The sequence below is a fragment of the Pagrus major genome, chromosome 16, assembly GCF_040436345.1.
Source record: "Pagrus major chromosome 16, Pma_NU_1.0".
Taxonomy (NCBI): Eukaryota; Metazoa; Chordata; class Actinopteri; order Spariformes; family Sparidae; genus Pagrus; species Pagrus major.
In genome coordinates this window covers 25,658,425-25,685,840 of record NC_133230.1, presented here as the reverse complement: position 1 = coordinate 25,685,840, position 27,416 = coordinate 25,658,425, and the positions used below count along the sequence as shown (strand labels likewise).

At 41.9% G+C, this 27,416-nt stretch overlaps 1 protein-coding gene across 1 annotated transcript in view; it reads left to right on the top strand.

Annotated features, from left to right (window-relative positions):
- LOC141011004 (connector enhancer of kinase suppressor of ras 3-like) overlaps positions 1–26,953 on the top strand; it is a 33,367-nt gene extending 6,414 nt beyond the window's left edge. The window contains exons 2-13 of the mRNA XM_073484192.1: positions 9,697–9,860; positions 14,010–14,212; positions 16,066–16,153; positions 19,815–19,856; positions 20,797–20,916; positions 21,082–21,141; positions 21,816–21,884; positions 22,030–22,176; positions 23,590–23,714; positions 24,226–24,413; positions 24,529–24,615; positions 25,624–26,953. Of these exons, the coding sequence (XP_073340293.1) occupies positions 9,697–9,860; positions 14,010–14,212; positions 16,066–16,153; positions 19,815–19,856; positions 20,797–20,916; positions 21,082–21,141; positions 21,816–21,884; positions 22,030–22,176; positions 23,590–23,714; positions 24,226–24,413; positions 24,529–24,615; positions 25,624–25,913 (1,583 nt within the window). The 3' untranslated portion in view covers positions 25,914–26,953. The remainder of the gene's footprint in view (positions 1–9,696; positions 9,861–14,009; positions 14,213–16,065; positions 16,154–19,814; positions 19,857–20,796; positions 20,917–21,081; positions 21,142–21,815; positions 21,885–22,029; positions 22,177–23,589; positions 23,715–24,225; positions 24,414–24,528; positions 24,616–25,623) is intronic.
- The last annotated feature ends 463 nt before the right edge of the window (positions 26,954–27,416 follow it).

Genomic DNA, 27,416 nt, shown 5'->3' with positions numbered 1-27,416 from the left:
GACACAACTGTGCTAGGCTTCTGTTTTCATTTGGTTATCTTTGAAAGTCACCTCAGGAGACCACAGAAAATCCCATTGTGCATTTCCAGGGTAATTTCTTTCACTTAATTTCCATCTTCCTCTGGACTTCCCCATCACAAATCAACAAAAAAACACCCATTTGTTGCTTATTTCCTTATTCTCTCCCAACAGTGAAAGCATCTAACATGCAGGTGACTTATCAGAATACAGGTCAGCTGTGACAGATCCACCCTGACAGGCTTTGTCATTTTGGAATCCGTTGTGAAATCCATCAACCTACTGAACTGAATCTCATCTTATATATTGACTAGTCTCTGCTGAAAGCATTAGAAAGTTTCAAAAAACAATTTCACTCAGTTGATTTCAATTCACTAGGCTGTACAAAGGTTATTAGAGCAAAATGCCGGCTCTGAATTTGTTAAGCAGGGAGTGGTGGCTCCGCTTAGGAAACAATCATGAGAGATTCTGTTGATCCTTCCTTTTGTTTCCTTTGGTGCAGACATCTGGGGAAAGCCTCTCACTTGCCATTCATCTGTTTGTATGTGGCACTCTTTCGAGTCAACAGAACATTCATCATTTATAGGAACAAGGCAGTCATTTTCTTAATCTGTCTCGACTGTCAGGGAGACCCGCAACAGGTGCTGGCCGGAGTACAAACAACCTCACCTGGAAATGGGTGGAGTGTGTTTAGATGGTGAGAAAGATTCGCTTGTTTGCTCATTTAAAAGGATCCATCATTGGTTTGGAGCATTAAAACAATATCTAGGGTAACATCTTTAAACAACAAAGCCAGAGAGTCAGTAAAGTAACCACAGCATAACAGTGTGTGAATGTGTTATATGAATGGCTGCGTCATAGGTGCCCTTACCTAGCCTGTGGGTGACACACCATTGCTCACCGATACCTTTCAATGAAGATGACTCACCCTCCCCCAACCGCACCACTCACAGCAGGGAGCATGGGATCAGCAGCCTACAGCCTGTAGGCTGCCTAGTAATGTCTTGAATTGCATAATTCAAGTGTTCATTATATTTGCTCCTCACTGTCTTATTAAGAGAAATGAGTCATGGAGAGTTCTCAGGGAAAGTCAATGACTTGTTTATTTTAATGGAATGTATGTGTCCTTTTGTGAGGCGTGTATGCGTGTTTGTTGTTCTTGGTCCACCACAGAGAGGATAGATGGGCTAATGATGCTCTCAATCTTTTTGACCCTTGTGTCCTCCCTCCCTGACCTGGACACAAGCCAGCAGTAAATCACTCCTCCTCTTCCTCCTCTCCACTTCAGCCTCTTCCATCCGCTCCCCCCAACCTCTTCCCACTTCCCCTGTCACTATGGTAGCCTTAATTTTATTTACAGCTCCAGCCAATGCTCCAGCTCTTTGTTGGCAGCCATTGTGACAGAGTGAGTGACCACCAGTAGCAATAAGAAGTCAGAGCAAGGTGCTCCTGCTGGATTTCCCCTGAGTAGAGAGCCAGCTACCAGCTCAGACTTGTGTGTGGACAGGCCTGGCTGAGGAGCCGATCTCCACTGCGGCAGGGTCAAAGATGGACCCGCTGTCAGTTTTGATCGAGTAAATCCTCCGCTTGGCTGGGCAGTGGAATCTTTCTTTCTACTTTTTCAGCCAGACTTTTTAACAAGATTTGAGGGGGGAACTACCCACTGGGAGATTTATGGCAATTAGCAGGTTCTTATCCAAAGATGCTTATGGGGATCCACATTGGGAATGGAGCAAGTACTACGCTCAACCATACGAGCCACAGGGACAATTTGATGCTATCTTTGGTTTAATTAAAGGCTTGTTTCTGTCGGTCATATCTTTCCATTTCATAAAAGCATTATCATACAACAGAACAGCACAATGGATGCAAGGTTAAGTTTGGCTCTGCTAGAAACTATGCTCACATGCAGTGTCTGAGTGCTAGCACACTTTTTCCCATGGCAAACTAAATGAGTGTGGCTCATTTCCTCCCCCAAACCTTGTTCATCTTTATTGTGGTTTCCATAGGCAGCTATTATCGTGCTGGTAAATAGCTCTGTAATCAGTATGCAGGGCCACCCTGATCATACACCATACGTGTGATGGGATGAAAGCACTAAACAGGGTTCCCCATGTTTTTCTCTATGACCTGTTTATGTCTCAGTGGCTATGACTTTGAACCCAGAGTTAAATTTGACGGAGGATGTCACCTCTTCAAAGTTGTAATTTTCTTTTTTCGTCTTTCCTTGTCTTCTCTCTCTTCCTTTCGTTTCCCACTTTTTGCCTCTTTCCCTTCATCTTTGTCTCATCGCAACGAGTGGCGTCCCTTAATTATAGTTTGGTCTCAGGGAAATGATGTATAGGTTGTAGCAAAGTGAGTGCTTTAGAAGTCCTGTTGACACATAAACAGCGCAGACTGTTACGCAACATCCCATCTTCAGGAGTGGCTCTTGGGCCACACAGAGACAGTGTCCTTATTGCTTTCGTTATTGCTTTCTAACACCTATTGTTATTAAAACTGGAAAACAGCGGGCCAATCCCCGAATTCCAAAAGTGACGGTCTCTATTGTTTGTTGAACTTTCAAGACACAAAGACTTGTGACTATCTTGGGATACTTGTCAACAGACGGAACCACAACAATATGGTAGTTGGAGGGGCCAGGAAAGACGAAAGATTGTGGTGGGTGGAGAAGCAGGAACAGGGCTGAGAGGAGACGGAGGAGGGGGACTTTTGAGACATTTTTGAGGTCTTTGTTGCTTTCTTTAGTGGGTGTTTATGCTAGTGGTAACGACCTGCAGCATGGCCGGGCGACCGACTGGCTGGAGAGTGATGGGTGTTTATGTTGGCCTGAGAGGTTATTGCTCCAACCCCTGCTCCTGTCCCTGTCAAACACACAAGCCCGGTATAGTACATACACTTACTATTCCTGACACAGGAATGATAAGCTGTTTACAAACCTGTTTTTGAGTATCACCTTACTGATGTACCCATGAATAAATCAAATTTCTCTCTGTGTTTGACGCTAGTTAGAGGTACATGGGTTACAACTACATATGAATGGTACTAACTTGAATCATGACTTAATGTAGTATAATGAATCACCTGAATAGAACAGAGCCATCATTAAAGAAATAGTTTGACATTTTGGGAAATGTGCTTATTCCCTTCTGTCCCATAGTTAGATGAGAAGTTTATCTAGTACAAAGACTGGAAAAAATGATGGTAAAAATAAGCATATTTTCCCATATGATGGACTTAAACTTGAATGTTATTAATCACACCTGTACTTTCACTGCTATGACCATTTAAATGTCCTCCATGGAAAAAAGTGTATTGCAAACTAAAAATGGAAATCCAGAGGAAGGTGAACATTCTTACAAAGGTCAGCAGCTTTGATCATTTTTGAATTTGTTAACCAGGTTTCTCACTATCCGGATTTAAGTCGTCTGTGTTTTTGGCATTGCTATATTAGCAACTTACCGAAACAAAAGATCTGCTTGATTAACTGAACTAGAAAATAGTTCTTAATAAAGCTTACAGGCCAATGTTTGGTGTTGAATGAATGTGAAGGACATCTGACAAGAGAAAACTAAAATATGTATCAGGTGCAAACTCAGTGACCCAGACAACCAGTTTTTCAGTTGTTTTTTTCCACACCCTTAACTTAAGTAGCACCTGTTTTGGTTGCTGCAGACAAGACACTTACAAATGAGCAGCAGTCTGCGTCATCTCTTTTCCTAGTGTCTCTCTTGCTCCATCCTCTGATCTACTTGTGACCAGAAGTCATCATGTATCAAGTCATAAGACAGCCAAAATACCCCTCATAACCTCCTGCGCTCCGACCTGCAACGCCTCCAGACCTCACCTCTTACCTCTCTCCAGTCAGAACTAACTGGACCGTCCCCCCACCGAACCTCAAACTCGGAAATCTGACAAGGTACCAGCAATGTGACTGAGTTTTTGTGTGCTGCTAGAGGTGAGGATTAACTGAGCCCAGCGGCTGGCGTTTGTAGTTGCTGATGTGCTTCAACCACAACAGCCCCGTGAACTTTAACCCCCTCTTCCGTCATCAGTCATCGTCCATCACCCTGTGAGAGACAGAGCTGCTTTTGTCTGCCTGTGGACTGACCAGCCTCAGCTGCTTTTTCTCACTTAGGAAGCCCACTCGGGACATGTCACTGCCATTTTGTAGTTGTCTGTGTTTAAGATTAGGGTACATGAAGTGAAACACTCTTTGTTAGCTGGAGGAAGCAGTGATAAGATTAAAACACGGGTCGCAAAGGGTCATAGTCAGTTAGGCTGTCAAAGAGGGATAGAAAACAAAAAAAAGCTGTCTTTGGGACAAAGTAGCCTGTGCGTAGGACTCACTTAATGTGATATTCATTCTCGGTATCCAAATGTATCTCCAGTACAGTTTCTTGTAGGAATATCTAAGAAAGTTTCTTGAAGTATGGCACAATAAGGCAGATCTTTGCCCTACCATCAGTTCTTCAGGAGTGAAGAGTCCCCTAGAAAGCTGAACGTTCTTTACTGTTCTCAGATGAGGACACAACATGCTCAATGGGGAGATGTAGAGCACCATTGTGTAACTCCTATCCCCAGTTCCCATTGGAAGAGCCAGCCCAGTGTGTGTGTAGAGGCTTTGTTGTTGTGCTGCTGTGAAGTCATGCATTAGGATAGCTTAGCAGTCGCCGAGAGGAGCTTTTTCTTTCTTTCTAATTACAGCATGGCCTGGTCCGGCCAGAGACCATTGTGCCCGAGTGCTGTGAATTCCCACAATGGTGCTGCTCAGCGGAGAACAATGAGTCAAATTCCTGCCTGTTCCCCGCAGGTTCAGATGCCGGGCTGACAAATAAAGACAGCAGAGTTACAGTGGCTTTGCTATTCTACACCCAGTAGCTTTCCCACTGGCCACCCCAGTGGGGATATTGGTTTGTGTTTGTGCATGTTTGTGTGTGTCCCTGTTTGTATGTGTGTGTTACAGAGTGGCTAGAGCTCCCACTGGGAGCACAGGGAGGGGTTGAAAGATGGGGGAGGTGAAGGAGGAGGGAGCCTGTTTCGTTCTTTCTGTAGGAGGTGAAAGACTGTTCGGTCTTTTCTGGTGTAATCAAACCCCTGAGAACGAAAAGTTGGCGACCAAGAGCTGCATTGAGAGCATTGTTGATCAAAACTGATCAACATTTTTTCTTAAGACATGTCATGTACAAACCTGTTCCACCCACACACACAGTGGGTCCTGAGCTATCATGTTCTTAAGAGACTGACCGATTGTCGGCCTGGCCTGTTATCAGATCTGATATTCAGAATTTTCCTAATTACTCAAATCTGTGTGTTTTGTGTCAGATTGTCAATAAACTATATTAATAATCTGAATCGGCAAAGTGAATAGAAACTAAAATTAAATGTAGTAAGTGAAAAAGTGCAGTATTTGCCCCCAAAATGTAGTGAAAAATACACTAGTACAAGTACAGTACTTGCATCACTAGTTATTCAAAACTTTGACACTAAGATTTTCATTTTTACTGCAAATTTATATTTGTTCCAAATATCAATTACTGGTACCAGCCCTGAAAAGAGCAAATTACTAATGTACTTGGCCATATTAAACACAATCTGCTGTTTTTGTGCTTCTCAACGGATGAGAAATGCTGAGAATACGACAAGAATAGCCCTGCCATTTGTAAGCCGAAGGGTTCTGTTGTTTACATTGCCAAAAATGTGTGCGTACACAGCCTTTAAGTAGGCTGCAGAGCTCCAAGGCCTCCAAAAGGGGCCAGTTCCACTTGTTGCAACCAGACTGGAATATCTTGGGCTCTTGCTTTCCCAGCTGTCCAGAAATATGCCTGCGTGTGTTTGTACGAAGATGCATCTCTACACTGAAACTGTTGTGTTGATAACCTGTTCTACACATCAGTGATTACTCAATGGAAGATGGTGGGTGGTTAAAGGACCCCACAGTGAACAGCAGGTGCCATAATGTGACACACAGTCTGGCATTTCCAGTTACCTCCTATTCTGTGTTTGTTTATTGGTCACAGATTTCATTCAGATGCCTTCTTCTCCCTCATACATGGAAGGTCTCTCTGTATGTGAAAACTGGTACTAGAACCAATTTGATTGCTTTAGATTGCAGCAGTTTGTCTTATACAGAGCCACCGTCAGCCCATTTTTAATACAGTTTTTTTAATTTAGTGAGATTGAAAGTTAGTGTTTTAATGACTCCTGTTTTTGTGTATTCCCATTAGCTGGAATAAGATAAAAAGTTGGCATTTGCTTGATACATGAGCTAATCAATCATATTTTTATCTTTTAAACAATACAGTTAGTTACCAGGATTTTTGCAGCTTCAGGTTTGCTGTTTGGGGGGCTGCTATGTGTCTGGTCCTCTGCCACACAGCTACACCCACTTGCTCTGGTTTGAGGACATTTGCCAAGTGGTTCACAGAGGCCATAAAATGCAAAGCGTTTCATCCTGCACAGGCTTTTGAAAAGCATTCACACAGTTGTCCCTTGTGCCTCCCCCCTCGCTCAATTCACAATAACGTGACACTCTATCTCCTTTACTGGTTACTCTAGCTTTAATGAAAATTGATAGTCTCATACACCCCAGCAGCCATTGATCGAGGCCCAATAAATGTTTTATAAGCCCCTCTGTAAGGACACCCCTATTTATACAAAAAGGTGTCAATGGTTGAGTCCAGAGGGAGAGATTGCTGTGGTAGCTTTCTCTTAGGGCCCCTGCATTCTGTGAGAGAGTAATACATTTTCTCTGCCATGCACTTTTACCCCTATTCTCAATCACTGGGGCCATGAAGTGGTAGGTCTCTGATGCACATAAACACACTTAGAATTGTTCCAACTCAAAGCTAATGCAGATCAGTTTGGACCCTGGGATTTCTAAACTATCTGAAGCCTGACTTTTAAGGTCAGTGAGTGTTTGGATATGTGGGGAGAAAACACTCCAATTAATGAATGGAAGTGAAAATAGACTTGGGGAGAGGATAGGCCCCTCGTTCATCAATTAGTGGCTGCTTTCCTATATCTACTCCGTGTGGATGATACCGTGTGGTTTTACAACAGCCAAGCTAAAACAACAAACTGTGTAAGCCTCAGCAACTCTTATTGTTAGCTAAACCACAAGTTTCCCTGGTGCCCTTTCTTCTGGTTGGTGAGGAGGGTGGCACCATTCCGGAGGAAATGCCTTTTTAACACAGCAGGAAGGAGAAACTTCACCCCCTCTGGATCCAACTCTTTCTTTTCATCTGATTGCATTAAGGGACTGGCCCAGTGTTTGTGTTTGTGCCGTTGTGGGTTCAGGCCAGTGCTCAGTCCCTGTAAGTCTTTACAATGTGAAGTGGATTCCCTCGCAGACTGATGGCCAGTCAGGGGTTAAGCTTAAAATTCTCTGAAGTGTTGCCGCGGAATTAGCATGCCAGGCAATGAGAAAAATCTAATGAAGCTAACTGGACTTGACTTGTGTGAAGGCTAATGGTTAACAAGTCATGATGGAATTTCCCTTTGATTCAGTGGAGATGACTTGAGGATTGAAAAAGCTTTCATAAGTGAACTTTGATGCCTTAATGGAATTTTAATGGCATTGGAGGGAGTCCTCTGTAGGTAGCGTGAGCCCAAGGCCTGCACAATGCAACATGCACTGTCATGTAGTGTGATTGTGATGTCAATTTATATAATAATCGTACCTCAAAGGGCTACAATACCAGTATGTCAAGGAATAAGGAAGCAAGTAACTTGACTCATGTTCCTTATTTGTTTAGCTTTGTTAGTCTGTTAATCCTTTCAGTTTGATCCACCAACAAAAAAGTTTCAAAAATGTGCAATGGACCCCAAGTGTTTATCAAATACAGCGTTAGCATTTCGGGTTAGCTGAGAAACGTCTGTGAACATAGCGTATCTGCTCCCGCCTCAAAGTAAAATCCTTCTGTAAAAGTCCTGTAAGTCTGATGAAATATGTTCTACTGTGAAGCAGCTGTATCCATGTACATGAAAGTGTTTTGAGCTAATCTTGTATCCTAACTTTGCGAGTTTGCATTTACCACCCATAAAGGTAGCTTATTTGCATTATGGACTGTGTGGGTGTGGTTTTATCTGACAGGTTTGACAACCCAAACATGTCTACCAAACAACCCACCAACCATCATCAGGTTATGATTTAAATGTTGTTAAATCCTGAGTGGTGGATGGAAGTATGTGACATATTTTTGCAATTGAGAACAGAAATTCAGCCATCTGTTATATGAAACAAATCAAAAGGGCTCCAACTTTGGCAGAAAATAGTCCCATTACTCACAGTTAGAAGCTGATTGAGAAATAACGTTTTCAGGGCCCTTTGAAAGTTAACAAGTTTGTTTACACCTTTATCAGTATTTTCTGTCCTTTTTTAGTTTGGGACATCAAAAACAGAATATTTTCAATGTAGAATTTATGATTTGTGCTGTATTTTTATCATTAGGTATTACAATTTTTTAATTAATTCCATTAAACGTTTTGATCAGCAAAAGAAAATGTGTAACATAACATGTTTTATATAACATGAGACAGTATACAGATACAGACAGATGCAGTCTGAACTTGTTTGGTCAGCGGTTCACTACCATGATACACACACACATCTTACTGTTATGCATACTCTCTGCAACACATGTGCAGACTGAGTGTCACAGAGGCATGAAGATATGAGGTGCCATTCACAAAATTGGCTCAGTGTCCATAGAGCACACTCATTGGGTCCATAACTTCATGCCCTACATTTGATATGGAAGCAGTTATCTGCTGTTGAGTTACATGTTACTAAAAAAAGTAAAGCTTTTTGTCACTCGAATGTCAAACTGATAATGGATCTGCCAAATCCTGTCTCATGCTGAAGAATATTATTTGTGTGCAAGTGTGTGTGTGTGGTACGATGTGAGTGAGTGAGTGTGTCTTTCAGCTGACGGGTCTTTCAGAAAAGCAGGGCACAGGGCCATGTATCTGCAGCTGCCCCCTCTCTGTGCGCTCTTTGATGGGGAGAAAGATGGTGTTTACTTCTAGACACACAACTAGACACGACATACACAAAGACTTGTTCTTCACTATGTTGTCTCAACACTACTTGAAGATCCACTGAGGGACACATTGCGTGCATAGGGAGGGAATGTTTGTGAGTTTGTTTATGGCAACATACTGTATACAACTACATCATGAGAAGAGCCTGTTGCAGTCAGTGAACTACAGTACACAATATATTCATGTGAACACACCCTTGTGTGTTCAATGACCAGAGCAGTTGGTTGAGCAACGGTCCATCTCATTTGTTGTTGGTCGTCCCTTACACTGGCACGTTTATTAAAACACACGCACACACACACTTGTACACTCACAAATATAGCAGTCCATTGTTTAACCAGCTCAGCAGACTTAGAGGTCTCAACCGTTACTGTGTGTTTGTATGGCAAAGATAGCTGTCACACCTGTTCCTTATCTGCACTGCACGCACACACGCACACACTATTAGGACACTTGCTGATTAAAATACAGATATACAGAATTCAGATACAGTAGTTGAGCTTAAGTTGGCACTATAATTTTTTTTAACTGGGGTCAAACAGCTCTTGGAAATGACAGTTGAACTGTAGCAGACTGATCCGTACTCTTAATGTTTGTCTAATGAGTCTCTGTATTTGCCTTTTTCATCTCCAGGTTTAGATGACAGCCTGCAGCAATATGTGAGCAACTTTGAGCGGGAAAAGATCAGTGGGGAGCAGTTATTGAAGATCACACATCAAGACCTGGAGGAGCTCGGAGTGGCCAGGATCGGACACCAGGAGCTGGTGTTGGAGGCTGTCGATCTACTCTGCGCTCTGGTCAGTAGATCTCTGCTGCAAATGTGTTTTGCTAATTTAAATACTATCAGGAATATTACAGCATAGTTAAAAACAGCATAATTGTGGTATGTGACCGAATCTCCAGGAAGTATTTGTAACAAAGCATGGGCTCTCCTTTGGTCATTGCCCCCCCTCGTACCTCGCTCTCAGGGTCTGCATTCACTAAAAACTCAGCCTGTAGTTTATGGTTGGGCAGCTAAAGGAAGCAGCGACGCAGAAAGGCTCATCATTTCCCACACAGCTCAGCGGGGTGTGGAGGCACCACAACACATGAAACAGCCTGAGGACACTGGGGAACAGCAGTGTCACTCCGAGAAGAGGAAAGATAAGGTCGGAGGGGGCTCAATTTGGTATTTTGAAGCTGTGTGAGATTATTAGAAGCAGTTATGGTAATCATGTTGCAATGAATGACAGTTTGATCTGTTTGAAAGATAAGATGACATCTCTTTCCACTCAAAGTCTCCTTCATACAGAAAATACATAAAAACTCAAGCTATATTATTTTTGCTCTCTGTTTTCATAAACAGAGATCCCAGGCAGATTATTCTTACTGCTGCAGCCGTCTACTCACCTGAGCCATCTTGCTTAGTTCAATTATAGATCCCCATGTTTGGCTCTTATTAGTCACTCTGGGAGCGAACCAACCTCTGTCCATCATCACAGCTCCCAGAAGAACTGCCAACAAATATTTCTCTGCCTTTAACTTGTGAGCACGTAAAGAGCGATGAAAAGCTTCCATGCTCCAACTGAAAGAGAAGCAGGTTTTCAAGCAGATGGGATCGATTTGGAGTTTTATCACTTCCTGTGCCATAAAAGTCCCAGATTGGGCTCCCTGCGTTTTGATCAGTGTCAGCATTTCTGTCTTTATGCTCTCTTAAAATGCTGTACATTAATCGTTTGGAGCAAGGTATTTTTACCCTGAAGAAACTTAGAAGTTCAATTTCCACTTTCCTACATGAGGCTGCATCTTGTTACCATGATCTTAAAACTGTAGTTGGAATGGGTTTGGATCAACAGATTTTATGGCTCAAAAAGATGTGATTTGTCACCTCTGCACACTGAGCTAGTATGATACACAGTCTGCACCCATGCTGGGAATAACTTCTGATGACCCAGGTCAAACCAGAAAGTGCACAGGTTACATTAATTCATCTTCTCTCCTTTGTTGCGCCTTTAATCTGCCTTGCCATCCTGTATTTAAGGTACGAAGCGGTATGGGAGGGTCATTGTTTTTCTGCCTCTGAGCTGGCAACAGAGGTAGTGACAATCGCATATGACAAGGGGGGGTAAATGATTGTTATTGCCATGTTATGCCATTGTTTAGCAAACGCTGCCTGACATATATGTAAAACACACTGGAACAGCATTATTCAGCCATTGTTTGGTTCAGTGTAAACAGTGGACGCCTGGAAGCACTTGGCACATACCACACCTTTTTTGTTTTGAACGATTTATTCATCATAGACTATACAAACCATATGGTACATCATGGGGTCCATAACTTCTTTAACTATCACAGTAATCAGGCGCAGATTTTTGTTCACCCCTAGAATGTCGACATCAAGGCAGTGAATCTGAAGTCATTTTCCTCTCGAGCAGCATCATAAATTATGCTTCCAAAGTGCTTCCTCAGCATGGTTTTGTTATTTTAAGTGAACCCTTTTCTTTGCATGTGAACTTCATTCCCCTATCAAAATGCACTTTTAGTTTCAAATACCATGTCTGTGTGGTTATATGCACTCATGTAAATTAGGGTTCAGTAAGGCGATTAAGACCAGGAATGCTGAACTCTGAGCAACCGTTCACCTCTGACTGAAGCAGTTCAGCTAAATGTTTTTTGTCCGATAGGGGTTTCCTTAATAAGAATGAGACCTTGGCCCTCCAGAGGCCCCATGGGAGGAAGTGAGGCCCCCGATTCAATTAGCTTTAACTGAGACAAGGTCACTGCTACCGACAGGATCACAGGCCACCAGCACCCGAAATCCCAACACGCTCCCCCCCGACTTTCTCTTTTTTTGTTTACTGTTAGGTCAGGCACTTCCTGTTGAAGCAGTCTCATTCATCTTAGTGACACTTTGCTGTTTGACTTTGCTCTTGAATTTCAAATGTTTAAAGCACTGGCACATACTATAAATTTGGCCCTTATCATAGTACTTTTTATATATCGGGGACCAGAGCTCTCCTGTTAGCAGTTTCAAACCTGAATCCAAATGAATGATGGCCTAACATACAACCCCCACCACCCTTTAGGAAACATTCATACTCGTGCTTCTCTTCCACCCAAAAGCTATCAAGAACAAATTGCTATCTAGGGACAAAGAAAGAACATTTCAATTAATTTTACTGAGCCATGATGTCTTCTGCAGAGTCAGTGTTGAAACCCAACACTTCTTTATTTATTCTCAGACCCTAGTGACCCTCACAGCGCAGCATGATATTCACACACACATTAGCTCTCTCCAGCAGTGATTGAACATACAGTATATGACAGATCATCTGGCCTTGCCATGAGCCGCAGAGCTGCTTTAAATGTATTTTACCATCGCCTAGGGCTGAATCTGTCCCAAGGTATAATGTAACACTTAACCTTAGATGGCACATCATAGCAACACACTCTGTGTAGCCTACAGGCATTTGTATCTTTTCTTTAAAGTCAAGTCAGATCCATGTAACGCCTGTGGTGAGGGCAGGAAGCGCTGTGTTGTGATAGCCGTTCTCCATTTCTCCCGACGACACATATACCAGTGTGTTAGTATATACTTCAAAGAGCCCCAACTCAAGCCAACACCAAAAAGCTTCTGGCATCTTGATTCTAGATTAACTGAATGTCTATAAAAAGGCACTGAAATAACGTAAATGTGGCTTGAAATGCTGTTACGAGAATGAAAAATTGTATTTGACTGGAACCACAGATTTCGCTCAGACTTGGCTTTTAGCTCAGCTGGCAGTGTGGGACAAAAGCTCGCTGGACATCTGTGGGCCAGTAAGAACTGCTGTGACTGTGTGATTAGCCTGCTAATGAAAAAGCCAGGAGAGACGTTTGATCTGTTAAAGGCTCCCACTGCCTTTGTGCTACTTTCACTGTGAGTGACTGAATGAGAAACCCAAACATCAAATGCTATCTTTCCTTTTTTCCGTATGTTCCCTTAGTATGTTTACTTATCTTTGATGGTGTTTCAACAAGCCATGTCATGCCAAGTTTACCATAAGTAAAGCCATGTACAGCTACTGTTTGACTAGCTCAATCATACCAGTGACTCATTCCATATTGACACAAGTGGAAAGATTTTCTCATGTTGGAGAGAGGCAGTGGAATAAAAGTAGAAACTAACCACTTGCAGATCTCCTTCATTGTTTTCCAAACACGTGCCGTTTTGCTCCTTGCAAAGCATATTTAGCTACTGGCACTCACACATTACAGCAGCATTGCTGGCAGCGATGCAACACCATGTAAACTGATATTTTCCCGGACAGGAGCCAGGCTACCCATCCTCTGCTTACCTTTAACCAAAACATTATTCCACACCTATTTATTCAGTCAAAACATTTGCAAAAACAAGCTCTTTAAAAATATTTGACATGTTGTCATGCTAAGTGTCAGATAAATGCTTTACCCTCAAAAAACAAATGTGCATGCTGCTGCAACTGAGTGCCCTGCAGTAGTTCAGTCCACAGCTGGTCTATAGTACTGTACTTAGTGACCCTTGAAGGCAGAGAGCTCAGTCGCTTTTGAGCTTGTGAATAACCTATAAATTGAAGGAATGCAAAAGCAGGAAACAACCCAGGCTCAAGAATGCAGACTTTGCTCTACTTGATAGGAATCAGGGGATGGCACGTGCATGCCTTGGAACAAACCTGAAGACTGGAGGGTAAATTTTATGCCCGATCTGTCCTCACAGACAAGTGCACGTAAATTATATCTTTCAAAAAAATGATTACAGCCCCCCCATTGTACAGGAAACAACACGTTTTATTGGGAATAAGACTCCACTGTTGTACAAAATGAGAAAAGTACCTCCCAGGTCTAGACTGTGTTGAAGGGTTGTTTGCTTTGATCTTAAGTTTGATTGACTATATAATTCCTACCTCAATCATTTGACCTAGTTGTGCATTGATTTATTGTTTCAGAACTATGGGGTAGAGACGGACAACTTGAAGAATCTGGTGGTGAGGATGAGAGCTGCCACCAACAGTCTGCACATGGCCACATCCGACCGCAGGAAAAGCCCAGCGTATGATGGCAGCACCTCACGCAAGCCACCCAACGACTTCCTCACCTCTGTGGTGGAGCTGATCGGTGCTGCAAAGAGCCTTCTGGCTTGGCTCGACAGGTAAAAACAATTTTATAACCACCTACCTGTGCGCTCTGAATTAGATCAGATTTCAGATGGGCTGCAATAAAACACCGCCTAAACTAGCTGCACATGCACATTTATAGATACTTTAGATTTTAGTTGGTCTCTTTATCTTGTAAAGGAGTTTTCAGATTTTTTTAAAAGCAGAACCTTGAGAAACTGGTATAACGATATTTGTATTCATATTTTTTGGCATAGTTGAAATAAACTACATCATCTTTGGCATCAAGTTAGCAATCGCTATTGTATATATCCATGCTGTTAGTTAACACTCTAGAGTCCCCTCTGCTATCCTGTGACCTGCTCCATAACGCATTACACCATAAAAGCAGAGCATATTAAGCAGGTTGCCAGGATTAAGTGTTAGCAGGCTGAAATTAAGCTTCTCTTTTTGTGGCAGGTCTGGCTAAAGCTGGTAAGGTGACGTCAGGATATAAATGGTAGTTGTGATGTCGAGATTAGAGCGGTCCAACAGCCTTTAAAAGTGCTGTGCTAAATGTTAAATCACATCTGCGAGGATCACATTAAGTTCAGATTTTTTATTAAAAAATAAAAGAAATTGCGTTGGACAAAGTGGTTGTATTAATACTATGTATCGATTTAAAGTTTCTTAATAGGTTTTCTTCAGGCATAATTTGATAAAATGTGCCACAATCACATATTTTGTATATGTTTGGGTGTAACATTCTTGAGTTACAACCAAGTCTGTCAGTGACCTGTCACCCAAACACAGTAATCAGAGCAAGGGTCACTGAGTCTATTAAACGGTATAGTGTTAACAAGTCATAGCTGACTTCACATCAGTAGATCACATATGCTCCCACATGCTTTATTAGATACACCTATACAATCCGATGCTATCAAGTTCAACAGCTCAGCCACATATTCATCGTGAAGTTTATAACGGCTGGGTTTTGTGCCAACTTTGCGGAGGATTTTAATTCATCTATGTCAGAAAATAATGAAAAATGTCTGGTCAGTGTTTCCCAAAGCCCAAGGTGAGGTCCTCAAAAGTCTTGTTTTTTCCACAACCAAAAGATATTAAAAGTGCAATATGTAACAATTGGTGTATTCTCGAATTCATACTAAAAAACAAATCGGGGACAGCATATCACCAGAGTAAGCGCTAACTGCTACTAACTGTAGCTGCAGTTAGCTAGTTAGCTCAGTTAGCCGTGCAGCTAGGGGGAGTGTTTATACCACTAACAAAGGAGCTTTGGACCGTGACAGGCCGGGGCTAGCTGGTTGGCATGCTCACGTCAGTAATTATCTCTGCAACACAGTACATAGACATCATAACATCATCATAAACTTTTATTTCTTCACATTCTGTTGAAAATTTCTTTTGTTTATTTTTGTATGTTTTCAACTAAAATCTTACATAGCACACCTTTTAAGTTTACTATCGTAAATGAGTAAAGAAATCAGAAAATATTCACCTTTTTAAAAAGCTGGAGTCAGAGATTTTTGTCTTCTTTTCTTTAAAAAGAATACTTAAACTGATATATCGATTATCAAAATAGTTGTTGATTAATGTCATTGTTGACAACTAATCAATCAATTGTTGCAGGTCTAAATGCAACTGAGCTGCTGTATTGGATTAGATTAGATTATACGTAAGTGTTATAAGTGTGCCTAATAAAGTGGTGTTTCTGTTTTAAACATTATTATTTGGTACATGACGCTGAATATCAAACATTGTTGTCATATATTTTGATTTTAAAATAATACAGTCATGGAGTTTGAATGAGTAAACCAGATCTCAACCCAGATCTGCAGACCATCGCTGGTTCTTAATTTTCTCTCTTTCCTTCTTTGTCTGCTTACAGGACACCTTTGACAGGGATCAGTGACTTCACAACCACCAAGAACAAGATCATTCAGCTGTGCCTGGAGCTCACCACCACAGTTCAACAGGTCTGCACGCTAGTTAGCTCAACAACACACGTGTAGCCAGCCCCTGGGAAACACATACACACAATAGCTGTGTTTTCCACTGAGCACATACCAGCCAGAGGGCACAGACATGCAGGATAAAGTGTAGGAGAAAAGAGTTATGGGAAATGTGGTCTGGCAGCCATGACATAAGCCTGAAGCCAGCAGTCTGAGCACATTATTGCAAACACCGATGTTTTTCTTGGGATCTTTTCCTCCTCATGCTGGCTAATGAGGAGACCCCCTTCGTGCTGGGACGTTTTAATGGTAAACGTCGCTTTTGTGTTTCCAGTTTCATAAAACCCCATTGGCGCACTTTTAAAGGTGGCTGCCAACAATCCCTAGGCTGCCGTACTCCCTCAGCCATGTGGTTCCTGTTTTTGCTTCTCCATGATGCTCGCAGTGGGAGACCAAACCGTCTGAAAGAGCTTCCTGTGTGTAGCTTTAACGCAGGGATGAGGAGGTGGTCCATCTAACGGTTAGATAGATGGTTTAAACAGAGCATCAAGATACATGTACTATATTTCACAACTTTCTGCAGAGAATTGCTCCAGCATTGCATCATGTTACAATTGGCTTTCCTTCTGTCACTTGCATACAGCCAGTAGTGGTTGGTCGTATATATATATATATATATATATATATATATATATATATATATATATATATATATATATATATATATATATATATATATATATATATATATATATATATAAACAAAAGGGAGACAGTGATTTCCCTTTTCTTTCAGTATCAAAACCATTAGCTTGTATGTACAAATTATTCTCCCTAAAGGGTTTCACTTAAGTAAAGCCCTGTAAGCAACTCATTTTCACTGCCGGTGAAAGTGGCTGCCGAGACTGCAGGTGTCACTTTTAGAGGGTTATTGCATCAAAATAAATTCCTTTCCCAGAGTGCCCATTTCCTTGCCAGAGTCTGGGATTTCAGCACCTCTGGTGATTTACTGTGGGTGTCTCGGTCATGGTCATCCAGCAGAAGTGGGGGTATACATTTCCCACACTGCCATGTGGAGTGGAGAGGTTATGGTGTAGAATAAACTCCTGATAGGTGCTGAAAGAGTCTTGTAAGACTGCAGGGATTAGTTTCCCCCAATGAGTGGAGGAGGGATGCAGTTTAGCCCTCAATATCAGCTCATAGCAACATATGTAACTGCAGAAAACACAGTGTCTCAACTTGCGCACAAATTGCAGAGCATTAGTCTGCCTTTGCTTTGTGCAGGCCAGAGTATGAGCCACTGGTCAATAAAATGGGTTGCACAGACAGACTGCCACAGTGATTAGTTTTATGATGGGGGAGGACCGCGTGAGGTTTGCCCAGCTTGTTCATGAACTTCAGCCAAGAATTAGAGCTTTTCAGATCACACAATTTATGTGTTCTGCCTGAATGAAGCCTGTGTGTACACACACAATGGGACACAGCTATAAAACTGTGGACGCATCACCCATCTTGGCTGACCCATCACATGTGGAGGTCATTCTCTTTCAAAGATTGCATTTTTCATCCATCCCCTGTGTCTTTTATCTGTGCTTCCCACTGAATTGTTGGATCAGATATGAAGTTTATTTCTCTCTGTTTTTAACAGAAAAACAGATTCCATTATGTAAGCCAAATACTGAAGTTAAAACCAATATATCCATCACAAGTAGATGTGTTATGAATAACACGACGTCAGAGGGCCAGGTCTAAAGTTTTGCAGTCCACAGACTTTATTCACGCTGGTGTAAAGGCAGCTAGACTCCAGGTTCCTGCACTGTGCCAGCACTCCTCTCTCTCGGCCACTTCATTGCTCGACCGTGCAAATCCGCTCTGGTGGCGGATCAAAGGCCCAGAGAGCAGCACACAGAAAGTCATCTGATCCACACCGGCTGTGGGATCAAGTCCATAACGTGAGGGATCAGTACACCCGGGGAATTGTCCCTCAGCCTCTCTCTGTGCTTAGTTATGATCTGGCTCCTGTCTACTAATGGGACTTTGGGTTTGACAAAAGATATGGGATTCATTTGGATATCACGAACAGATCTTAGAAGGATTATCTGTGAAGCGATATTCACGATTTGACTATGAAACAAGCGAAATGTTCCATAAATGTCAAAGCTTGGTGGGAGATGTGCCAAGCCATGTCTGCGGGACATAATGATACTGTTTTGTTTCACGACCTCTAAACATTGAAATATGTATTTTTAGCTCATCCCTCTTGGCCCAGTCAACAGTGTAGTCATCCAAACATTGGCCAGTCTCTGAAAGAAATATGCAGTTACATGTTTATGCGAGAGTAGCCAAATTCCTTCTGAAACCACCATAAGATTCTTGGCAGACTTTAGAAAATACATTGTATGGAAACATTTTGGGACCACTATATATCAAATGAAAACTATTATGATAGCATTTTTACCTTCTAAATGTTTCCATTGGCTTTCAGTCCCTGTGTCTCCCCCCTTCTAAGTAAGGGAATGTGGTAAAGTCACATGTATATAATTCTTTACCAAGTCCTTCAAACAGGCACTTAAAGGCAGATTGAAAATAATATTTAGGGAACACAGGATGTAGTCTTTTTTGATGTGAAGCCATCGCTCACAGCCGCAGACGAAGTCTTGTAAATGCAAACAAACCAACAGTATGACAAGCCAAGTGCATTTGAAAACAGACTCTCCCCTTTAGCCCAGTGGAATGTGCAAGCTATGGAAATATGGAAAAACTTGCTCGACCCCCATTCGCTGTCTGCACAATGGATTTACAAAGAGCAACAGAGCTGGCTTTGTACACGGCACATGCCTATGCATGCACTAATACTGCCAGGGCCACAACACCAATTTCCCCTTTATTTTGCATTAACAAAGGCTTGTGGCTTGTGAGGGCTCTGTTGAAGTAGATTTTCTGTGCTCACTAGTTTTGACAGGAGCATTTCACCTGTGTTTTGATGGATGCCTTCCCTTGGGGCATTCCCACCACACATGCACATGCACTGAGAGCCCCCCCTGCCTAACCAGAGGCCCTTTCACCACCACCAACAACACAGTTGTCAGGGGAGGCCGCTGCCTCAGCTGTGTCCCGTCCAGCTGCAGTCTATTAGTGCTGTGTTGGGACTCTTGGAGGGGACCATGGTCAGTCTCTCAGCTGACTTTGCAGAATTTATTGTTGGTTCTCGCCCCCAAATGATCAAGATCACAGCTTCTGTGTCCAGAATCCCCTGCGTCCACCAGCCCACCCACATACTTTCAACTGTGGAAAGCAGTGATGCATCCAAATGCTCGCAGAAAACCAAAGCACTATTTAGATGAGTTTCTGAACATCAATGCATGTTTTACCCGATCGTTCCCTACCATCTTATCTGCACATTGTTTCTATATGACTGTTAGTATGGTATTTACATTCCAATATAGTTTACCAAACCACACAGCAATTATAGCTTCCCCAGAATTTAGGCAGAGAGGTAATTTTAATCTAAAAGCTGTTTATTTGTGGCTGTTCTCCATTTTCTCAGTTCTATATATGGAATGCTGATTATATCCTATTCACCCAACCCCTATACTTTTTCCTCTCTCTAGCCATTGAATAGCCTTTTCCCTGTTGTTTACTTGCTTACCCGTCTAATCTGTCATCACTGTCTTCTGTGTAACAGGACTGCAGTGTTTACGAGATGGAAGAGAAGATCCTGGAAGTTGTAAGTTTACTGCATCTCTTTTCTTTGTTTCCTGTAATGTAATGTAAAGTAAATAAGACCCTGAGATTCTTATATAGGGGGAAAGGGTCTGGTTGATCATTTGGGTGAATTTGCCTCTACGTAGAGATTGTGTGACATGCTCTCAGGAGCAAGGTCAGATTTCTGGATGAATAGAGCTGACTGGTCTATAGGCTTGCCAACGGAGGAGGCGGCTCTAATACGCCCCCGCCATCAATCAGTGTTTCCTGTTGCTGACACTCTCCAGACCCCTTGGGCTAATACTAGGCTTCCTCTTAGCATTCTGTCTCTCTCATAGACAACCCAAGTGAAGTTCACGTTAAAGCTCTTTGTCCATTTCTTTGTTTCATACTATTTTGCATTTCCCTGCTCTTGTCTTTGTTCTCATCTTTGTTCCCAGCTTTTTCTCACCCTGCTTATTTTTTGATTGTGCTACATTTAATTTTCCACCATTTTCTGTTTTTATCCCTCTCATTTCTTTGTCATCGTTCTCCATAAGCTTAACTAAAGCTTCACAGATAGACCCCTCTAATGAAGACAAATGACAGTTTTTGTCCTGAAACAAGAAAGGGATGAAGCAGAAAGAAGGGTGGTGCACACAATGCTGATCTTAGTGTTGTGTGTGCACTGGTATGTCCAGTTAATAGCACTCTAATGGTCCCTTTTTAGCAGATTTAGCCTAAACATAAACATACACACAGGCAAGTACACAGAGAAATTACTGATGAAGGCTAAGGTCTTTGTGTCACGAGTTGCTGCATAACATGACTTGTTCCAACCTGTAAAACACACAGTATTGCCACTAGTAATTAAATTCACAATACATCATTAGAGGACACTGCTTAAAATCACTGTGAGAAGTTTCTTGTGTTTCTTGTCACTTTATTAATTTCTGTTTGTTATTTTGCCTTTTCCTCTGCAGTCTAAGATTTTGAACAACATCTGTGATCAGACCGTGAGAACCACATCTGACCCCCTGATGAGCCAGTCGGCCTGCTTGGAAGAAGTCCAGCTGACCAATATCAAACCAGGAGAGGGTCTGGTAAGGAATGCTGGGAGATCATCTTCCTCCATTTCATCTGCCTTATGGGTTTGCAGGCCAGGAATGCATGCAATGTGTGTCAAATTGGGACCCTCACATCCCTCTGGGAGTATTATATTTTTACTGAAACCATTAATAATGTTTTTTTTGTTTTTTTTGCTGTAGGGGATGTACATCAAGTCTACCTATGATGGGTTACATGTCATCACAGGAACCACAGAGCATGTAAGTATGACAATATGCTTACCACAAGAATACATTCAGCCCTTTTCAGTGCTCGATTTTTTGTTACTATTTAAAATGAAACAAGAAGGACTGGTTGTAGTTCAGATGAAGCAGTTGGCCATCACACAAAAGCTTATTATATCTGTTGAAAAGACACCTCATTCTCATCCTCCTCTTCATCCTCCTCCTCTGCTGAGTGCACACTGACTTATCTGAAGGAGTCAAGAACTGCTCATCCGTAAAGGCAATTGTTTGTTTGCTTCTGCACTCCAGTAACCAGTAAATATCACAAACAGCCTCCACAAAAAGAAGTCCTACCTTTTCCCCACACTGAGACAACAAGTTTGTGACTAATGCACCAGCATCACTGCCGCGGTCGGATCCTCACGCCTCGGGTGCTTAATCATGACCTGAATCATCATCAATAATGATTTGTTAATCCCGTTTGACATCCGTGTGACATGAAAAACAATTCAAGTGTTATTCATACACACAGAGTGTTTGTTTTTTCTCACGATTTGAACTTGTTTGTTCATCTGATATTTATTGTTTGAACAGAGAATTTCAAAGGCAGGAATGGCAGTCACTTCAATTTAAAAAGGTTTTGTGAAGGTGTGTGCCAGCAGGTGAAAGTGGTTTATCAGGCTTTGACTTTGTACTTGTTTGTTCTTTAGTCACCTGCAGACCTGACCAGGAAGATCCATGCTGGTGATGAGGTGATCCAGGTTAACCAGCAAACAGTGGTAAGAACCTGTTGTTGTTTTTTTTGTTCTTAGACATCTACATATTTGACTGTACATACTATCAAGTATGTACTCACATACTTGATACACATACTTGGTACTCACTATAAATATTAATGGAGTGTATGTGTTTCCTGTCAACCAGGTGGGCTGGCAGCTGAAAAACCTGGTTATGAAACTGAGGGAGGACCCCAAAGGTGTTGTTCTACTCCTTAAGAAGAGGCCCACAAGCACGACAGGTTTCACCCCCGCCCCGCTCAAGAACATGCGCTGGAAGCCCCCAGTACCACAGGTACATGCACACAAGCTCCCACACTTACTTCTTTCATTATGGAAGATCAACAAAAGCCTGTGCCGTCTAGTCATTGTCAACCAATTATCAGCTTTTTAGGGAGTTGGTTCCAAAACGACAAGTTCAGACAAGTGTCGCCGAGCCACCCTGAAAATGCTGCCAGCTGAATTGAATACAGCATTGAGTGCACAGAATCGGAGCAAACAAAGTCTCATGATGTCATTCAGTCTAGGAGATAAAGCTGCCAGCCTGTAGTGTTGGAGTCTGGTTAGATTAGTATCTGGTTTATTAAAAATAAAGTGCCCAGATGTTGCCATTAAAAAAGAAGACAAAGGCACTTTGGATAATTCATGTTATTCGGGTTCACCGAAGAGAAAACACCCCAGTCGTCTATTGTTCAAATAAAGGTCAGGGGTAGCTGATAAATATTGAACTAACAAGGTTATGTGACTGAAATCTAATTTGTTGTTCTCCCTCATGTGAACACATTAGGCTTAACTTAGCTCTTAACCACATCTCCGCACCTGAGTCCCCTTTAACAGAGACAATAAGCCTCTTGTAAACGAAGACTACCCAATTTCAAGCTCTGGCATTATCTTATCATGCGTAGCCTGTTTTATAGCCTGAGAAGGCAAGACGAGACAATATCAGATAAGAGTGGGTTTCTCAAAACAACAAAGAGCCTTTCAACACAAAGGTGGCCCATGTCAACATGTCCAACAGCGTCTTGTTTAAACAAGAAGTCTGGCATATCAGAGTTAGCCATCTCAGTTTATCTGCGATAATAAGGCTCCAGAAGCCAAAACATAGACAACGTACACCCTGATCCAGGAATGAATGACACTGTCTTTGTAATGCTGTATAATTTGTACACATGGGAGCTATTTGGAAGAGGAAATCGGGGGGAATGATTCATGAGATCCCAAATCAGATGCTCAGTTTGTCATTAATCCATCACATCCACTTCCCTGTATCATCAGACATATCATTTAGGTCTGATGAGAACAGCGGTAAGTACGAGTTGTACATTCAGTCAAGGACACAGTGTTGACGAGTGTTGGGAAACATAACTGTGGTAAATGAGTACAGTTTTAAGTACATGTCTAGTTGGCTATTTTGGAGTTCACTTGCAATTTTTCCGTACCTCAAACAAGAAGGTTTAAACTCAGGGAGACGCAGTCAAGCATTTACATGTCTCACCACATGTGGTAAACTCCTCCCAGTTGTCAGCAAGTCTTATTTAGTCTTAATTTGGGATTTGGAAGAAACGGCAAGCAATGACTTAATTTGTTTTCGAGGGTAAACTGATATCCTGTTTACTTACAGTACATGCAGAAGAGGCATATTTGGGATAACAGAAAACTTGCTTGTTATTTAATTTGTGTGACAACTAAATTATGCTGTATTTTTCAGAACAATTCCTCCTTGATCAGAACCCAGTCTCCCTGCGGCTCAGCAAATGGATCAACCAAAAAGGAGAAGCCGGCTCTCCTGGACCTATACATCCCCCCTCCTCCTCAGATGCCATACACCCCACGGTGAGCTGTTGCATTTCATCTGCCAAGCGCAGTATTTTCTGAGGCTTTTGAGTTCTAAAAGTTAGAGAATAAAACACACATCCTGAAACATTTCAAAGAACAAGCAGCAAGACCAACTGCCATCCTGCAGTCAATCTATGCAACATTTCCTCATCCAGGCCTTTGAGGCAGGTGGATAATGAGGGTGTCCCACACCCGTGACCGCTTTACCACCCACCCCTCCTACTGCACATTCTGTTCTGCTTGTCTTCAGCCCACTCTGCCCCCACCAGTCCCCCCATAGTCCTTACGCAACAGCTGTTTCATCCTCCACCTCCAGGAGATGACAGAACGTAGTCACATTCACTTAAAAATGTTAGACTGAATTTTAGTTTGTTGAGCTGTCAGATTTATTTCACTGCAATTATATTAAAATTACATTATTTGCTTACAAATAATCCTTATTGTGGTATACTATACACTGTGAAGTGGCATATTATGTTGTAATAGATCATTTTCTTTCTCCACACAGTGAGTCAAGAGCAGACACCTTCTCCAGCATTAGTAAAAGACCAAAGGGCTCTGAGTCACCCAACTCCTTCCTGGACCAGGAGAGCAGAAGACGCTGCACCATTGCAGATTATGACAAGCTAAGCGTTGGCTGCCCCATCGAGGCCAACGTGATTCAGCCCAGGATGAGGGAGCACAAGCCCTCGCGTGGTCAGTAATGTCTCATTCAGGGAATTCTTATAAAACATTCCACCAACGTATATGGATTGAAAATATGATCTTAAAATAATGCATTTGATAAAAAATATTTTGCTCTTGTCTACAGGGAAGCCCCGGCCCCTTTCAATGCCAGCGGACACCTGTGTTGGATTGGTAGATCCCTACGCGAAGCCATGGGCACAGGGAAGGAAAGGTATGTATGAGCATGCTTTCAGTTACTTGTGAAACACCTGTCATACAAACATTTATGTATAAACCTCACTGGAAACATTACATCTTTAGAGTTTTACAAGGATACTTTTACATACTCATGGTTATGAGCAACAAAGCTAAAAAACATAAACATAGCACACTCCACTGTAATTTGCAACCAATTACAAAAACTTTCCAAAATTTTTTTTTATGGAATTTCCCTTGACAATTACATCTGTTCATCCTTTGGTCTGATGAAAAGTCATGTTTAAAATGTGTCTAAATCAAAATAGCATTCATTATTTAACTTGTTTAATTAATATGAAGCTGGAGCCTGCAGCCAGGTAGCTTAGCTTAGCAGACAGTGGAAAGAGCTTGCCTGAATCCATCCAAGCCTAACGATATCAGCCTATTAGCACCTCTCAAGCTCATTAATTTATGTTATTTCTCATTTGAAGGATTTGAAACAAGATATATAATCCGGATCCATATAAAAATAAATCAATAAATGACTGTTAGTAGTTATACAAAGGCACAGGAAGGTTGACAGGCATCTCCAGGATGTCACTGCTCCCTGCCAAGAAAGAGTCCTGCACTCAACCTCCTGTGAAAACCACAAATTGTAATTTTGACACTGTGGTTAGTGGAGATAAGTTTAGCAAGGTATAAGGTGTTAATTACTGTAGTAAGTGTTATAATTAGTGAGCTTTATAGAACCCAATAATTAGTGAGCTTTGGAGAAACTTGGAGATGTATTTTGTTACCATTGGACAGAGACAGGCTTGCTGTTTCCTCCTGTTTCCAGTCTTTATGCTAAGCTAAGCTAAGCTAACTGGCTGCTGGCTCCAGCTCCACTTGGAGAGAGATGTATGGGACAAGTTTTCAAAGCTCTGGTATCAATAAATGTATTTGTTGTTTTTTTTTATGATATCAATATCATGTTCATAGAAACACCTTTTGTTGCTATTAATAAGCTTCTCATTAACTTCCCATTGTCTCCGTGCTTTAGGTGAAGACCTCCTGTATAGATACCTGAGCAATGAAAGGATCCCCACCATCGCAGAGGAGGTCCCCTCTGTGTCTCCACCCTACAGGCCTGCGGGGGAGCGCCACCTCGTCAGAGTGGACCACATCAGGGGCAGCCGCTACTACTCCAACTCAGACCTCCACAACAGCGCCACCATCCCCTACCAGGAGGACATGAGAAAGGCCCCCGTAGCCCCCGCCTCCAAGCGCACAACGGCAGAACGCTCACTACTGGTCAGTTGGATCACGCGGCTTAAGCTATTGACTCACTGATGATGCGCTTCCTGTCCGGGGCTTCCTGTTCCTGTCTGTCCTTCCTCAGTGCCTTTGATTTTTTTAACGTCCAGCTGTTTTTTTGGCAGTTGCGGGCTTTCTCACACTCCTCTCTCCCCCAACCTCCATACTTCCCTGGTGTTACTACTACTACCAACTACTACTCCTCAACCAAACCTGCTTTTGTAGTACTCACTACTACATTACATCATCACCCCTCTAACACTGCCCACAACTCTCCTCGTCTCTGACTACAAGTCCCATCTCTGCCTCAAGAGGATACGGTTTGTTCAGGTTTAGGACTCTTTGGCCTTGTGTGCCATTTATGGACTCCTCTGTACATATTTATTAAGTTATATCATGTTTCAGTTGAAATGCTCTCTGGTACCATTATTTAATACTTCAGAAAACTTGCCGTACATCACTTCAGCTATTTGCTTATTTTGATTTTATTTGCATAGATAAGTCATAAAAATAAAACTTACTAAGTGAAACCAACACATTTTTTGTTAGTGAGACTGTGCTTTTTCTATCCATGTTTTTCTTTTCAAATGACACTTTTGTGATCAGTTAGTTACATTACCTTCTGCCAAAGGTTGCCTCTTGTAAGCTATGCATATACTTCAGAAAGATTTTTATAGTCACTTTAGTTGACAATGCTGCATCGGTTGGTAAAAGGATGTTTATATCTTGTCACTGGCAAATATTTGTGCTGGTTTTAAAGCTATGCACTCTATTCAGTAAACTTGTATATCCTGTGTTTCAGTTTACTCTGCAATTACCCACCTAAAGGGCCTATACGTACAGCTGGTTGACAGTAATAAATGGTCTTTCTAAGCCAGTGTTTTGAACCAATCTTTTAGGACACAAAGGTCAAACGGCCTTCTATTAGCTCATGCTGTGGAGAGACGACAAATCACAGGAGACAGAATGACAGTATTATTTAAGAAACTACAGGGAAGAAGTGTCTGTTTTTGCTTTATCTGCCTTTTGTAAGTTTTGAATAGCGTTTTATTAAAAATTGCAGTTCGTGTCAGTGACCTTTTGTATTGTCTTTATTGTGGGTGTGGAATTACTGCTTAATATAAAATTATAATGTAGCATGTGGGATGATGTTTTTTCTTTTAAAAAATTGCTGAACTGTTCTAGTTCAGTTTACATACTGAAAAATGCCATATTTATCATAACAATCTGTCAGTGAAGTGCAGCTTAAGTCATTAACTTCCACTCTCGAGCCTGCTGGCTTTCTAACCTGCTTTGACCTTTGAGGTGAACCCTGCCTCTGTTTTTTAAGCATGCGGTGAAACAGGATAGCTAATGTCAGGTTACCTTCTCTCTGTGTCTCAGATGGTGATGCTTATGCAACTGCTTCCCTCTTTGATGAACTTTAAATTCCAGCTGGGGGACCATATGGCCAAAGCAGGTTTTCCATCAGGATCTTTATTCCTGCACATATGTTGCCTTTTAAACATTTAAAAGCCAGGTTAGGATTACTTTGCCTGA